This window comes from Mesocricetus auratus, unplaced genomic scaffold, assembly GCF_017639785.1.
Source record: "Mesocricetus auratus isolate SY011 unplaced genomic scaffold, BCM_Maur_2.0 Super-Scaffold_100054, whole genome shotgun sequence".
NCBI lineage: Eukaryota > Metazoa > Chordata > Mammalia > Rodentia > Cricetidae > Mesocricetus > Mesocricetus auratus.
In genome coordinates this window covers 1,670,139-1,686,331 of record NW_024429231.1, presented here as the reverse complement: position 1 = coordinate 1,686,331, position 16,193 = coordinate 1,670,139, and the positions used below count along the sequence as shown (strand labels likewise).

At 54.4% G+C, this 16,193-nt stretch overlaps 2 protein-coding genes across 8 annotated transcripts in view; both read right to left on the bottom strand.

The window, feature by feature from the left end:
* Window positions 1-90: 90 nt before the first annotated feature.
* Il4i1 (interleukin 4 induced 1) overlaps window positions 91-16,193 on the bottom strand; it is a 24,781-nt gene continuing 8,678 nt past the window's right edge. Inside the window, exons 2-10 of one of the 6 annotated variants that reach the window (XM_040736030.1) lie at window positions 8,579-8,646; window positions 7,382-7,528; window positions 6,912-7,050; window positions 3,987-4,222; window positions 3,437-3,549; window positions 2,736-2,937; window positions 1,676-1,744; window positions 1,440-1,576; window positions 91-1,315 (exon numbers count right to left, since the gene is read on the bottom strand). In XM_040736030.1, coding sequence (XP_040591964.1) covers window positions 109-1,315; window positions 1,440-1,576; window positions 1,676-1,744; window positions 2,736-2,937; window positions 3,437-3,549; window positions 3,987-4,222; window positions 6,912-6,948 — 2,001 coding nt within the window. In that variant the 5' untranslated portion in view covers window positions 6,949-7,050; window positions 7,382-7,528; window positions 8,579-8,646 and the 3' untranslated portion in view covers window positions 91-108. Of the gene's footprint in view, window positions 1,316-1,439; window positions 1,577-1,675; window positions 1,745-2,735; window positions 2,938-3,436; window positions 3,550-3,986; window positions 4,223-4,315; window positions 4,546-6,911; window positions 7,051-7,381; window positions 7,529-8,578; window positions 8,647-16,193 lie in introns of those variants that run through there. The other 5 variants (XM_013124186.3, XM_040736033.1, XM_040736031.1 and 2 more) reach the window with 5 other exon arrangements.
* The window catches only part of Nup62 (nucleoporin 62), a 15,328-nt gene continuing 9,089 nt past the window's right edge, over window positions 9,955-16,193 (bottom strand). For both annotated transcript variants that reach the window (XM_013124188.3, XM_005084762.4), the window contains exon 2: window positions 9,955-12,238. In XM_013124188.3, the coding sequence (XP_012979642.1) occupies window positions 10,609-12,162 (1,554 nt within the window). In that variant the 5' untranslated portion in view covers window positions 12,163-12,238 and the 3' untranslated portion in view covers window positions 9,955-10,608. The remainder of the gene's footprint in view (window positions 12,239-16,193) is intronic.

The following is a 16,193-nucleotide window of genomic DNA, read 5'->3' as shown; positions in this document are numbered from 1 at the left end:
CACCCGAGTGTCCGCCGGCGCACCCAGGGCACCTATATTCAGATCAGAGAAACAGTGCAGAGGGAGGGAGGGAGCGAGCTGGCCTCTGGGTTTAACAAAAAAATAACTTTATTGTGGACTATTAGTGCGGGTGGCCTGCTCTAGAGAGGGCTGGGTTGGGGGCTGGGTGATTCTTCCCCCTTTGCACCAAGAGTGACCCGCCTCTCCGTTTAAGTGCCGGTGCCTCTGGGAACCAGATCCCCCGTGCCTGTGTCCCCCATGTACGGGATGTGGGTGCAGGTGCCCTTCAGGGAGAACGTCCCCATGCATGTGCGCGTGCGAGGGGATGGGATTCGGGTGTGTATGCACATGCCCCTTCTGGGGAATGGTCTCCACGAACACGTGCCCCTGCAACTCGGGGATGGCCTCCACAAACACATGTCCCTCGGGGTTGGTCTCTTCGTGTGGGGGCTCCTGCCCCGCCAGGCTTTCCTCCAGCAGCTGCTCAATCGCGCTAATCTCTTCCTGATCCTGCTTCTGGATGCTGGCATGCGGCTGCTTCTCGGGGCTGGTCACCCTGAACTCGTGGTTATTGATCTTCACCGCGGCCCGCAATGCGGACTTGACAGCGGTCTCTACCCAGCCATGTGGATAGGCTGTGTGCTCGCCCGCGAAGTAAATGCGGCCGTAGGGGAATGACCAGTCATAGTCCTCATCCCCCTTCCCCAGAAACGGCGGCTGCACCACAAAGCCGCCCTGGCTGTGCGGGTCTTCCGCCCAGCGCTTGACTATGCCCGTGCCGTCCCACAGCCGGTACACGACCGGCCCATGAAGGGCCGCCACGTCATTGAGCGCCACATGCAGGGCCTGCTCTGTGCTCAGGCCAGCGAAGGGGGCTGCAGCGTCCGACCACGTGTACGAGGCCAGTAGCAAAGCACCCTCGCCCGGGGCGGGATAGAATATGAGGCGAGCTGGGCGGTCTGTGTTGGAGTGGCCGCCCTCGATGTGCTCCTCGTGCCAGAAGGGCCGGTGGAAACTCAGGAAAACCTTGGTGGCTGCCACGTAGTGCAGCGCGCGCAGCGCCTCCTGCCTCCTGCGTGTCAGCGGCGGCGAGAAGGTGATACGCTGCAGCGCGGGCCCGCTGGCCGTCAGTAGCACCAAGTCGGCGGTCAGCACCTTCAGGTTGCGCGACTGTATGGAAGTGGCGATATGCACTCGTACGTCGTGCATCCCCTGAGTGATCCCCACCACGGGCGCATTCAGCAGCACCGGGCCGGACAAGGAACTCAGCAGTGCACGCGGCAGCAGGTCCCAGCCACCCACGATTCGGCTGTACCTGCAGGGAGGGAACAAGCACGCCCACCCAGGTTGAGGTGCGGCTCTTAGGGAAGCCCCCCCTCCGGTCCCGCCTCTCCCAGGAAGCCCCTTCCTGTGAGTTGCCCCATTCGCTGTGCCCTCACCGAAGTCGGTCGCTCAGGCAGCTGTGGGCACGTAATGCCTCTGCGAAGCTGAGGTAGAAGAAGCCCTCCTTGGACATCACGTCTCCCAGGAGCTGCACGGCCGGCCAGGTCAGGTTGCCCTCCCCAAGAAGGTACTCCTGTCCAATGGTCAGGGGCTCTGGTCAGACCCTTCCCTGCGGAGCCCTGGACCTGTCATCTCTCGTGACAGGATAGGGAAACAAGCCTGTCTCACTCACCAGGAGCGTGTGCCTGTTGAACTTCTTCATGGCTTTCTTGCAGCCCAGGGCCTTGAGGTCCTTGAGGGCCTGTGGGGACAACCAGAGGACCCTGGCTGCAGTGGGAACAGCCACTCACCCCACTTCAAGTCCCAGGCCTGGCTCATGCTGCACATGCCTCCCCTGTAGTCCGAAGTCCTCCCAAATACCATATTCCTTTCACCTGCCCACCAGTCACTAGTGTTGGTGTCTGGTTTTGTGCCAGGAAGTGGTGTTGTCCTTAGAGGCTCACTAATTGTGTCTCGACCATCGTGGACATAAGCAGGCAAGGGTCTCTCACAGCCCAATAGGGTGCTGCTACTGGCTAAGGCTACTTAGCAGTTTTCCCTTCACCACAAGTCTCCTTGGCTCCCAGACCCAAGGGAGTGCACCAGCAGCAGCAGCAGCAGCAGCAGCAGCAGCAGCAGCAGCAGCAGCAGCAGCAGCAGCGTGGCCCCCAAGCCCAGCAGCCTCCATCAGCCTTTCCTGCTGTGTAGAGGGCAGGGCCACCTCCCCCACACTGAATGCACTCTCCTGCCTGATGCTTAGTTCTCTTTCTTCAGGCCCCTTCTAAATATGGCCTCTAACTTCCCCACCCTGCCCTCCTTGTCCTGGGTAAGGAGGAAGGCACTCAGGCGGAGACACATTGAGGATGCAGACTTAGGGATGATGGCTGAGCCAGGTGGAGTTCCAGAAGCAGAGGGTATGCCTGGACCACTAGTGGATGTAGGGAGGGGAAGCTATCTGGCAGGTCTGGTCCATGGGCCTGAGAGGCACTGGGGAGTCATATGGAGCTGTGCACAGGGTTAGATTCTGTGTGAAAAGAACTTCTGGGACCGGAGTGTAATGCCTGGGAGCCCGTCTAAGGCAACCAGATGGGGACCCGGAGTATCAAAGGTGCTGGAGGGTCCTGGGAGTGCCAGGGGCTACAGCAGAGGGTACGCTGGCTGTCAGCAGAGGCGCAGAATAGACCTTGACAGGGTGCAGTAGAGACACAACTCTTGTGGGCAGGGCTGAGCTCTGCAGGGGAGCTGGTGGTCACCTTGTTGAGTGCCATCTGGTAGATGTCCTCCGGAGAACGGCCTCTCTCCCTGTGGCTCAGGTCGTAGCCCAGCTTCTCTGGCATCTTCTCCACCACATAGTTCCGTAGCTTCACGTCATTCACCTCCGTCCACGTGTTCTCATCATACTGTGTGAACTGAGTCAGGTTGAGGCCCAGGCTCCTACAGAGCTTGTGCAGGATCCTGGAAGGGGGGGGTCACTGAGGATGGGAATGGAGCTGGTGACTGGTGACTGAGGGCTGACTCGGGGGCTGGGGGTGGGAATAGGGGCAGAACTCAGGCAGACTGCAGGCTAGGGGCACAAATGGGGAGGTGAGTGATCACCCCAGCCTCCCGGAAGGTAGAGCGGGCCCAGCCAGACGTGACTGCAGAATGTTGAGCCAAGCCTGCTAGCCAGGATGAAAGTCCTGCGGGCTGCGAGCGGGAAGAGAGGTCTAGACACAACTTCTGACTGGGCGTGGGTTTGGGTGACACTGCAGTGGACTTAGAGGTGCATCTTGAGGCCCAAGACTCCATACACAGCACCTCAAAACGAAGACTGGAGCGTGGACTAGGGACGGAGCTGGATTCTCACTGAGCCCAGGGCAAGAATGGGGTTGGGATTGGCTGAGTCTGAATCAGGAATGCAGTTGGCTGAACATGGGGTGGGGGGTGGCCCTCCACTGCCTGGGTGGGATCTCACCTGTGGGAGCTGGGCATTCGCATGGCCCCCAGCTCCCCTATCCAGCCGGTCTTGGCATCTCGGAAGGTGAAGATGCGGCCCCCAACCCTATTGTCTGCCTCCAGGATGGTGACCTGAAGATGAGGTTGGGCAAGCAGGGACCTCAGCTCCCCTTACTACACCCACACTAGCCCCATGCCTGTCCTGCTGCCCACAGAAAGGCACACCTAGACTACAAGGACAGAAGGGGCTGCTAGGGGAATAGAAAGTTAAGGTTTCAAGGCAGCAGGAAAAGCACCAGACGGACTGCGGAGGGGAGGGGCTTCCCAGCCTAAGGTAGGGAGATTCCTGCTTTGCATACAAAACACAGGCTGGCCCATTCTCATTCCTAGGTTTCAGTGACGGGACACTTCCCCCTGGGAACTTCTCGGCGCTCCCCTGACACTGATCCCCCTTTTGACTCTGGCAATTACAGAGAGGAAGGGGGAGTGGGATGGGGGCCCTGGGAAAGAGCAGGCACCCCACTGGCACCGGGAAAAGCTCCAGCCAGACATCAGGGGGCATGCCTCACCTTGTGTCCCGCATCACTGAGCACCTTGGCAGCTGTCAGCCCAGCCACGCCAGCACCGACAACTACCACCTTCTGGGGCCGCAGGGTCCGGTTGAGGCCCAAGGTCACCACCCTGAGTAGCTGTTCATAATCAAGGTCCTCCATGCACTTGTCGAAGAGATTCAGGCTGGAGGCCGTCTTCCAGTCCAGAGAGGCTGTCAGAACCAGGAGGACAGCCACAAGGACAAGACGTGGGGCTGGCAACAGGAGAGGGTCAGTGCACAGGCAGCTGGAGCACAGGGCTAGCTACACTCCCAGCACCCCCTTCCTCCCTTCAGTTGCTCACTTACCCAGCCAAGCCATGGCGCAAGTGGCAGCCGCTGTCTGAGTGAAGGGGTGGGGGTCACTGTGATGGGGCCAGGGACCCCCGACAGCCTGTCTCTCCCCTTCCTTTCTGGGCATGTATTTCCCCAGACCTACTCTTGATCCTTCAGGCCCATTCTCCAAACCCTGGCCTAGCTCCCTCCATCCTACCTCCCAGTCACTGTCACCGCTCTCCACGTAGCTGTCCCTCCAACTCTCTGGAACAGGGCAGCAGAGCAGAGTCTCTGCAGTTCCCCCACTTAAAGCAGCCAGCCCCGCCCACTCACCTCCCCGGGGAATTGAAAGTGCTTTCCTGGAGTGGGTCAGATGCTGGGGGAGGTGGGGGTGGAGGAAGGGGAGAGGGTCACAGGAGGAAGTAACTCAGCTCATTTTCCTTTCTGCCCCAAATAGCTCTGCAGAAGCTGTGGGTGGGGACTGCCCATCCAGGTGGCATTGGGGGTGGTGGTCCCTGCGCTCTAGGCCTCCTGGACTTTTGTCTTAGGCCCATCCCAGGTCAGGCCTCCCCTCCCCATCTCTCCAGGCCTATCTCCAACTCTATGAAATGGGACATCCAAGACTGGGACCTGGGTTCTTGGGACAGGGCCTTCCACATTCTGGTGCCCATGGTAATGTCTCATGGTAAATCACAGTATGGCAGTAGAGCCAGGCCAGGGCCTGCACATGTCACCTGGCCGGGTCCAGAACCTGCTGCAGCAGCTGCAAAACCATGGGGATGGATACGAGTGGTCACCTGTCCCTCCCTCTTTGTTATTTGTCTTAAGAACTGACGAGCAGCAGACTGAACTGACGACATCTCAGAAAAATGTCCCCAGAAGCTTGCTTCTGGCCTTTAGGAGGCCATGAGCAGTGAAGACCAGATGACACTACTGTCACCCATAGCTGGTGAAGTGAGGTAATAGAATGCAGGGGAATTTTCCTTGGGGTTGAGGAGACGGGTCAGGAGTGAAAGCCAGGGTGGGGCATCACAAAGGGACAAAATGGGAAACTCCAGAGCCCGCGAAGAGGAGGCGGTTGGTGTGTGTGTGTCTGCACACGCGTGTGCGTAGTGTGCTCTGTGGCTGGCGCCAAACAGTGGCCAGAAGCTCAAAGCCGGGTAGGCTGGAGGCCCGGGTCAGGCAGGGCTCCATGGCTTAGAGCAGCGCTTGGCCTCAGCCCTACAGAGGATTGACAGAGGGGAAAATAGCCTCCTCACAGCCTGGCGTTTACTTATTAATTTATTTAGACAAGGTCCCATTTTGTATGCCAGGCTAGCCTCAAACTCCCTATGGCCCTCCTGCCCCAGTGTCCTGAATGCTAGAAAGACAGCATTCAGTGTTCCTCCTCAGTTTCTGGATTCAATTTAGCACCAATGACAGGAACCTGAAGTTGCCACGGAAAGGGCAAGGGCAAAGGTGGAGCCTGGCACTCAGGGACTAGTTTTAAGTGAAAAGATTTTCCATTCGTGTGGTTGTTTTACCTTCCTGTATGTCTATGTACTGTGTGTGTATGTGATGTCCAAAGATGAGGGCATTGGGTCTGCTCAAACTGAAGCTATGGATGGTTGTGAGCCCCCATGGAGGTCCTGGGAATTGAACCCTGGTCCTCTGGAAGAGCAGTCAGTCAGTGTTCTCAACCCCTGAGCCACCTCTCTGGCCCCATGGGAACACTTTTGGATCCCTGGTTGGAGTAAACTGAGGCTACTCCCCTTGCCCTGGGGAACTAAGGAAACAAAGAGAACAGATTCAGACAGGGTTGCCAAACCCCGAATTAGTGATCCCGTGGCAGGGTGTATGAGCACACACATGTATTTGCCATCCCAGCTCACCCTCATCATCAGGGGTTCAAGGCCAGGTTGGGCTACAGTGAGACCCTATCTTTTTTTTTGTTTTGCTTTTGTTTTTTTCAAGACAGGTTTTTTTCTGTATTGTTTTGGATGCTGTCCTGGAACTCCCTCTGTAGACCAGGCTGGCCTCGAACTCACAGAGATCCGCCTGCCTCTGCCTCCCGAGTGCTGGGATTAAAGGTGTGCGCCACCACCGCCCGGCGAGACCCTATCTTAATATATACGTATATTCCAAAATCCCAGTGTTAGTTCCAAGCAGTATTATTTAGCCACTATTGAGACCTGTCCTTTCCTGGTTATGCTGGGATCTTGGGAACAAGGCACGGTATGTGGGGATGGGTCAGGGAGGCACGAACTGGGAGCAAGAGTCCCAAGTGAGGCTCAGAGTCCCACAGAAGGGCAGGAACCCAGACGCTAGCGTGTGCACGTGTCATGGCCACAGACACACCTGTCAACTGCTTCTGGCTTTGGGGATCCCGACCAGCATGGTTTGCTTCTGATCCACAGAAACAGTGATGCAGGGCCTGGGCCACATCCCAGCAGGCAGACCTGGCTCAGTCTCCCAGGGATTCTGGGGACAGAGCTGGTGGGAGAGACCCTTGGACCTCACTAGTGCACAGGTTTCAGTCTAGTGGGCTCAATTCACTGTCACCAAGAAGGTAGGGAGCCCCAGGTCTGGACAGGGATAAAGCAGCAGTGGCCTCCACCCAGCCTCCCCACCCCACACAGGGGACACTCACTGCATGCTGGTCTTTGGGGGGCTTTCCTGGCGCCCATGGCCTTTCTGGTCAGCCTGGTACGGAAGTCATCCTCTGGTGCAGGCAGAACCAGGGCAAATGGTGATAGCTTTGTCCTACTGCCTTGTTAAGAAGCCAGGTCCTGAGAGGAAGACCAGTTGGTAGGCTGTGGCAGAATTTTCTAGAATGCCCTTTTTTTGGGGGGGGAGTTCAAGACAAGGTTTCTCTGTGTAACAGCCCTGGCTGTCCTGGCACTTGCTCTGTAGACCAGGCTGGCCTAGAACTCACAGAGATCCACCTGCTTCTGCCTCCCCAATACTGGGATGAAAGGTGTGCGCCACCACCGCCAAGCCTGTTTTCGTTTTTTGAGACAGGGTCTCACTCTGTAGCCTAGGCTGCCCTCCACCTTGAGGCCATCCTTCTGCCTTGTCTCTTTAGGCTGATAGGTATGTGCCACCATAGCCCTTGCTCACCATCTACCTGTCCTCTCTGGCAGGACTGTTTTGAATCCTGTCCCAGACATTCATTTCTTGCAGGATGTTTCTCTATGCCAGGATTTACACCCCAGCCTGCATGGTCTGTTTCACAATGTGTGAGGCTGTGCTCCACAAAAAGCTTCACTGACAAACAGAAGGACACAGGCAGTCAATCCCTACCCTTCAGGATAGGAACTCCCCAGCATTAGGAGGCAGAGACAAGCCCATCTCATGGGGGACAGGTCAGGCAGGGCTCACACACAGATGACCCGTTACAGCCTGGGGATATAGTTGGTAGTCTGCCTAGCATGCACAAAGCTTGGGCTCTATTCCAGCACCACAGAAGCCTGATGTAGTGAGCACTGTGATGGCAGTACTTGGAAGATGGAGGCAGGGGAACCCAGAGTTCAAGGTCACCCACAGCCACATAAGGAGCTTGATGCCAGCCTGGGCTAGAAACCTCATTTCCAAATAAAACAATTAAATTCTACTACCGACAATCTGAAACTCTCCCCTTCTGTGGGACTTTTTCTTGTGTCTCTCCTTTAGAAGCTGTAATCAGTCAAAAACATGCCGTGAGCCCTTTTAAAAGCACGTCCTCAGCCTCTTCAAATGTAACCAGTCCTTAAGATAACAAAAGCACCTACCTTTCTAGCCTGCTCTGCCCACCCCACCAGTTGCTGCAAGCTTAGCTAGGCTGTACTCTTCCTTAATGTCTGGGGCCCGAGTGACTGGGTTTCATTTCCAGTTGAAAGCATTGGCTGAAAGCAACCTTCAAATAAAACATCCCATAAATGCTGGAAGCAGCATGTATGTGCAAACAGATTGGCAACATCTGTGTGCATTTTCAAGCGCTGTTCTGGGTCATTCCTTAGAAAACTCTTTGAGGGACTTCTGTAAAAGCCTATCATGCATTCTTCCCACCCCATGTTTCTTTTCTGTGCTGCTCAATACACAGCCGAGCTCTTGGTAAAGACAGGGAAGGAAGTGGAGGATTTAAACTTGGGCTCTCTTGGTCTTCTTTTTCATTCCTTAATGTGACACGGATATAACTTGCTACTTATTTGACATTTTACACACTGCTTGCATTCTTTCGTGAGCGTTTCACACTAGGCTAGGCTAGCCCACCATGCTTCTTTACAGCTGGCCCTTGGCTATCAAGTGAGATGTGAAAGAAGTTCCCCATGCAGTCACCTTTGCTGTCTTCATGGTGGTTAATGAAGAGACCGGCCACTGAGGCGGGACATCTGCCTGTGTTCTTCCTGGAGAGGGAAACTGGAATTATAGTGTAGCCTGGGCAACAGTGCCCAATAGGGCACCAGTAGTGTTGCCGTCCTGGGCACCCCTCCCCAACTCCCCCAGCACAGAGATCTATTCTATTTTCTTCAAAGTGGGGCAGACCATCAGGGCATGATTTCAATTTACTTTTATAAAGCAAGGCAGCTAGGATGTAGTGCAGGGACAGTGCATACTTAGTATGCAGCTTGTACTCGCAAATGGCAAGATAATTCAGCTTTATGTTCAATATACAATCCACAATGAGGACATACACATTAGAAACGCACACTGACCATCTTTATTGTTTGAGCCCGACACTAACAGCCCTGTGTGTGTGTTAGACCCATCTTGAGAAGTTGAGGCCTCAACATCATGGTCAGTTGAGGTCAAGCAATGGAGTGCAGAGCTGGGTTGTGGTGGCTTGCCCATAATCCTAGCACTCAGGAAACTAAGACAAGGACACACCAATTCAAGGAGGGCCTGTCTGGGCCAGAGGGGGAAACCCAACAAAAACTCACATACTGCAGAAAGGCCCCTGGGGCTCTTAGGATTTGTGCCTTCCAGTTCACTGGCCCTGCATCATATGACAAGACAAGGCCTCATATGACTATGTAGCTGAAGATGACTTCAGAATGCTGGTGTTCACTGCTATGCCAGGCTTTCTCTTTTCCTAATCTTAGAGATTTTATTATATGACTGTCTGCATGTATATCTTGCACTAGGCACATGCAGTACTTAAGAAGGCCAGAAGAGGGTACCTGGTAACCTGGAAATGGAGTTACAGATGGTTATAAGCTACCATGTGGGTGCTGTAAATCAAACCAGGGTCCTTGGAAGAGCAGCCAGTGAGCTACCTCTCCAGGCCCTCTCCCCACCCCACAGCTTTCTCTTGTGTTTTGAAGTCCAACATGACTCAAGAAAATAACTTGTGGCCCCATTCTGGAATCTTCAGACTGCTGGTCCAGGTTCCCCGGGGCTGTAGGAGCGGCAGTCAAATGCTTGGTATGAGTCCAGCATCTGGAAACCATATGCCAGTGTTCCCTGTTCCCCATTGCTGAAGATATCACAAATGATACCTGCACACGTTGGAGTTAAGGAGTGATTTACTACTTGTGTACACGGGTGGACAGGACTCTTGCACCTACAGCCCGCCCACCCCAGGAAGGTAGAAGACTGGGCCCATGTGTCTCAGTCAATGGTTCCAACCCAAAGACACAGGACTAGTTATCATCAGCAGTGCCCTACCAAGTCCTGGACCTTTCCCCACTACTTACTTACACTCACAGCAGGTCTGATTTCACAATTTTTTTTATTTAGACAAGCAACATTTGATCAGGGACCAGAGAGGCTATGGCAGAACACAGGGAAATAAAACAGACCAAAACATGACTGCTGGTCTTCAACACTGTGGATCTGTGATTAAGATGGTTTTGACATTGGGATGTCCAGAGGCAAATCTGCTGTCACTCTGGGCCCCAAACGCACAGACCCTACCACAGAAGCTCACAATCTAGGGGTGAGAGGTAGCCAGTGCAAAACAGCCGTTCGCTCAGTGTGCTTTGGTGGCGCTGCGTTGTGTGGCAGAGGTTCTGGAGAACATGGGCTAGATGGGGAGTTGGAGAGGTGCAGAAACCTTGGGCTTTCAAACCCACATCTCCATCCCAGGTAAGTTTCTTGGCCAATATCTCCTTTAGAGTACTCTGTCTCACATGCAGTGGATGAACTGAAGCTGCCATGAGGCAGCATTGAATTCAACACCTGCCTTTGTTTAAATACTGGCCTAAAACTCAGTGACACTCAAGCTTGGCTCCAGAGAACACAGGTTACAACAATGAGCGCCACACTTTGCACAACTTCTGTTAAAGAATGTTTCTCTAAACAGCACAACCACCCAACAGAAAGCCCGCAGCCCTGTAACCCAAGGAGCTCCCCCTATTCATGCGGGACTAGTCGAAGGCAATGCGCAGGCTGCGCTCCTGCTCCTTACGGCGGCCCTCACATACACGGCTGGCCTCTTCCACCCTCCTCTGCAGCAGGGCAGAGCTCTGGTCCACCCACTGAAGGGAGTCCATGTGTGCATTAAGGATCTTGCAGATTTGCTGCAGCGGGTCACTGGTGTCCGCAGGGCCACCAGCCATGTTCAGGTGCTCGATGATGTCCTTGAGGTCCTGTGCCATGCGCTTGAGCTGTGCATCGATATTCTCAGCCAGCTTGAAGGTCTTCTCCCGCTCCTCGTCCGCATGCTGAAGGTAGATGGTGCCACTCTGCTCCTTCACTGACTCCTCCAATGGGCTCAGCAGGTCCTCCAGCTCCTTCTGTTGTGATAGGATGAAGTCCAGCTCCTGATCCAAGCGCTTCTGATCCAGCTTCACTTTCTCCACCTCTCGGTGCAGACTGGTGATCTTCTCCCCATTCTCAATCAGTGTGCGGTCCCAGGCATTGACCTGCGTGGCCTGCTGCAGGAAGTGTCGCTCCTGATCCTCCAGCTCTAGGCTCCACTTGTTGATCAGGCTTTCCAGCTGTGCGTAGGTCATCGCGGGGCCTGTGGTAGTCCCAGCTGCTGTGCTGGAGCCAGGTAGAGCAGTCCCCGTAGTGGCTACACTGCTGGAGCCAGTTGGCACCAGGGGTTTCAGGCTCAAAGCAAAGCCAGTGGTCGTGGTGGAGGTGGTGGTGGTGGTAGAGGTGGTGTTGGTAGTGGAGGTGCCAGGAGCTGCCCCAGGGGCCTTGAGGCTGAAGCCCAGGGTACCGGCACTAGGAGTGGCTGCAGTTGTCACTGGAGCTGAGAGGGAGAGCACTGCAGCACCGGATGAGGCAGGAGCAGGTGCTATAGAAGCAAAGAGTGTGGACCCTGTAGTGGTGGCGGCAGCGGTGGGCGCAGCAGCAGCTGGCTGTGCTGCTCCTGCTGTAGTGGTCGCCGGCGTGGCTGGAGTGAAGGGAGAGCCAGACAGTGCTGTGGGCTGGGCTGAGCTACCCACAGAGCCAATGCTGAAGCCGGAGGCTCCAGGCTGGGATGTATTGCCACTGGTGAATGAGAACCCCGTGGAGCCTGTAGACGGAGCAGAGGTGGTAGAGGACCCAAAGACAAAGCCAGTAGGGGCCGTCCCCTGGCTGGAGGTCCCAGCACTTGAGATGGCATTGGTAAGGGTGCTACTGCCAAGGCCAAAGCTGCCAGTGCTGGCTGTGGCTGGTGTGGCAGCTGTGTTACTCAGGCTGAGCTTTGGGGTGCTGATCCCCAGGGAGAAGCCAGTTCCTCCAGAAGCAGGCGTTGTTCCAAAGCTGAACCCTGGGGTCTGTGTAGTTGGGGCCTGCGTGGTGAGTGAGAAGAGACCAGTGGAAGGGGTGGTTGTTGCTGACTGGGAGGGAGTCCCAAAATTAAACCCTCCAGTGCTGGAAGTAGAGAAGGAAAAGCCAGCGGCAGGTGTGGTCGTCGCAGTCTTCGCAGTGCCAAATGTAAAGCCGCCAGCAGGGGCCCCGGTGCCTCCAAAGTTAAACCCACTCATGGCTGTGGAATCTCCAGGTGGCAGCTACTCCGACTCTGGGGCAAATCCGTCAGCGTCTGCAACCTTGGGGAGGTTTCTAGAGCAGAGGAAGTGACATGGTCAGATGGCAGTTTGGGACAGGCAAGCTCAGTGGTGTGGAGGGTAGTGGACTGGACGCAGAGCTGGCGGCAGCCCTGCCTCTTCCTTTGCTAAGCTAACCAGCTCCAGGAAACCAACTGGAGTTGAGCACTCTTGGACATGTGCAGCTCCCACTACCAGGGAGAAGGTCTTAGGCAGTCCACAAGAAGGCACTCTAGCGAGTGGGACCAGGATACAAGGAACACCTGCAGGACCACCTCTTCCAGGCTGCCAGGGCTCACCCTTCATTCTTAGGGCAGAGTAGTTCTGAATCTGGGTCCTCCTAACTCGGGGATAGAGACCCAGGTCAGCCAATCAGATGTCACCTGGGGTTCTCCAGGTGAAAGTGAGCAGCTGCCATCAGTGATGGTGGAAGGGACAAAGAAAAGGAGAAGAGAGCAGTCAGTAAGCTAAGAACAGCCCCAGCCCCACCCCACTTAGAGCACCAGACTTCTGGAAGTTAAAACTGAAGCAGCTACAGGCAGTGCCACCCAGCTGCTGTTCCTAAAGCTTATGCTGTGAAGAAGGTGTCTGTTCTTCTGAGGTCCTGTCTGTGATAGGTTGTGATAACCCAAGGAAATAAACACTGATGTCAAGTGCAGCAGCTGAGTGACCAGCCCTTCCCTCAACATTAACAAGAACACCAAGCCTTTCTGAGCTCAGCCCCTGCCTCAGCACAGTGGGGTGGGTGGCACCAGGGTGCTGAGAGCAGCGGACATGAAGACATGATTTGGGGTGCTCACTGTCCTGTGACATTTTCAGAGTAAGATGACGATTTGTGGGTATTGCCAATGGCCAGCTGTGAAGTTCCTAGGAAGACCCAGTGTGGCTAACCTCAGGTTTACTATGAATTGTCTGTGACCCTGCTCAGTGAGTCATCAGGCCATGACAAGAAACCACAATAGCAGTCCAGAGGCTTCTGGGCAGCAGCCCCTGCCCCACTGTGGGGACAGCACAGAAGGGTGATGGGGCGTAGGAGTCTGAAGGTTGGGGTTCCATTTTCCTTCACTTATGACAGCCAAGGTCTGCTCTGACCTCTGGCTTGCCCTTTGAGCTTACAGGAACTTTCTGGGGAATGTTATTTCACTCTCAAAAAGGCCATAGCAAGTCCACTGTGGTCCTTTTAGCACCCAGACAACTCTGGCACGACAGACTTCCTCCCGGTTGAGCACCTGGACTGGATGAGTTATATAGCTGCCCAAGCACCCAATCAGGTATGCTTATACCTCAGTTTCTAAGAACACAGTAGAAACCTTTAGGTATTAGGAAACTGCAGCCGAGAATTCTCATTTATAGAAAGTTTGTAGTTACTAAAAAAATTATGTCAAGCGCCCATGGTGCTAAGGTGTTTAAAGTCACCAGCTCATACCACAGTGCCAGGACACGTGGCAGTACAGCTCTAGGAAGTGACGCTATCAGGACAATCAGGACTGGGGGGGAGGGGCTGGAGAAGGCAGAGACAGAAGGCTATGGGTACCCAGCTTCTAGGAGGGAACCCAAGTCCCAGAACACCCTGCCAGACAGTCTATGCTAACATCAGAGACCACAGGGGTGACCCCTCATGACTCAGGTGAGCTTTCCTGGCTTCAGACAGGCACTCAGTTGCACCTGGAATGTGGTTCTCTTCCCAGTTCATCCATCTCTGCTAGAATAGCTATCAGTATGCAGCTCCATGTGTGAGATCCAGACACTGAAAGGCAGGAGCCACCCCAATCCTGCCAAACACTGGGAGACAATGGTCTTGGTTATGGCATCAGTGCTGGTATAGCCACAAACACAATGCCAATGACTCAGACTTTTTTTTTTTTAAAGATGAGCTCTCATTATTATATAGCCTAGAACTTACTATGCATGCCAGTGACTCCGACTCTTTGTTAAAGAAGCTGCTGGGGCCTGGCAAGTATGGGGGCTAAACTGGAAAGGAAGTTGGAAGCGATGGGCTGGGAAGGAACTTTCAACATCTCTGGGAACAGAGATACAAGCACAAGGCAGACCCCCCCCCCCCCCAGCTGTGGAAGCCCTTCAGCTGCAGCCCTCCCATCTTCACCACAGGAGAGATGCCCAGAGAGCCCAGGAGAAAGCAAGCAGCCAGTTCCCAGCAACAAGCTAAGAACATGGCGTGTGGGCTACACAGAGGTCAGGAGTCACCCAGGCTGCTGCATTCTCCCCAGCCCTGATCACCAAGCCTTCTTCCCAGCTTCATAACCTCCTCCCATCCACCTCTTGGGTAATTTTCTGAGCCAGGCTGGCTGCCTTGCTTCTGTCTCCTGAGTGCTGGGATTTCTAATATGAGCCCCAAAACAAGCCAAATTAAGACTGGGCATTCGTAAGTAAGAGTAAGTCTCTGCGTATTTATTTGGGAGCTGGGCGGCAGGCCCCCAAAGAGTAAAAAACCAAAACCAAACAAAAACCCCAACTACTGCTGGGCCGTGGTGGCACATGCCTTTAATCGCAGCACTCAGGAGTTCAAGACCAGCCTGGTCTACAAAAGCTAGTTCCAGTATAGGCTTTAAAGCTATACAGAGAAACCCAGTCTCAAAAAACTATAAAAATAAAATAAAAACCCAAACACCCAACTACCATAAGACTGAGGAGGCAGAAGAGATCACAAACCAGAAAGCTGTGTCACACCATCTGTGCTGGTTTGAACCCTCATCCATGGTGGTCAGTGAGTGGCTAGAGGGAACCCGGGAGAGGCCATGTGCAGCACAGAGCTCATCTATCAAGAGGCACAGCTGGGGTGTCTAGAGTGGGGTCAGGAAGAAGCTGGGGGGGGGGCAATGTGCACAAGGGAGGTGAGGGCCATATGTGATAAGCCACCTGTGACAGCCTGACCATGGATGACAGCATCTGTCTGTTTTGTTCTGGGTACCAGATAAGCGAGCAGTGACTCAGTAACTGACATACATCCCAGCACCAGTCAGAGCATCATTAAGCAGACCCCGGAACCCTCCTGAATGAAAAACAGCAAAGAGGGTATGGGATGTAACCTCAAGGCACCGAAGCAGAGGCTTGGGTAGTCCTACGATTGAGAAGAAGGCCCACAGGCACCTTACTCCAGACCCTGCTGCCCCACTTCCTTACAGTGCCCATGCCATCGCTGAGGCCCAAGAGGAGAACACGGAGCTTCCCTGTCAGTTGCCTGGCATGGCACGGCACAGCACAAGGACAAGGGGCAGGCCCCATAGCCCATCTGAAACCCATCCCTCCATGCTTAGCCCGGAGACCTGAGTCTCAAGGTTGCCCCATGCCTCAGTTCTCCATCTGAAAAAGTAAGACAGATATTAGATGGATGGAAACCAGACCGCTTTCAGGGGCTAGCTGGGGAAACAACTTACTAGTCAGGCTTTGTCCTGGCATAAAGCCAACTGCCACCAGATGGCGCTATGGCAATGCAGAGCCAGAGAAAGACTGGGAACAGTTAGCTCTCTGAGGGAACCTTCTAGTGTGAGACAGTTAATAGTTTTAAAAACTCCAACAAGATGGGACAAAGTGGCGCATGCTTGTACTTGCCAGCACTTTAGAAGGCAGAATCAGGAGGAACTAGGTTCAAGATCTATCAGCTACAGTGAACTTGAGACCACGTCTTTAAAAAAACAAAACAGGGCCAGGCGTTGGTGGCGCACGCCTTTAATCCCAGCACTTGGGAGGCAGAGGCAGGCGGATCTCTGTGAGTTCGAGACCAGCCTGGACTACCAAGCGAGTTCCAGGACAACCTCCAAAGCCACAGAGAAACCCTGTCTCAAAAAAATAAAAAAAAAAAAAACCCAAAAAACAAAAAACAAAACAAAACAGGCCAGACGGTGGGGGTGCGCGCCTCTGGCAGATCTCCGTGCATTCGAGACCAGCCTGGTCTACAAGAGCTAGTTCCAGGACAGCTTCCAAAGCCAGAGAAACCCTGTCTGGAAAACCCC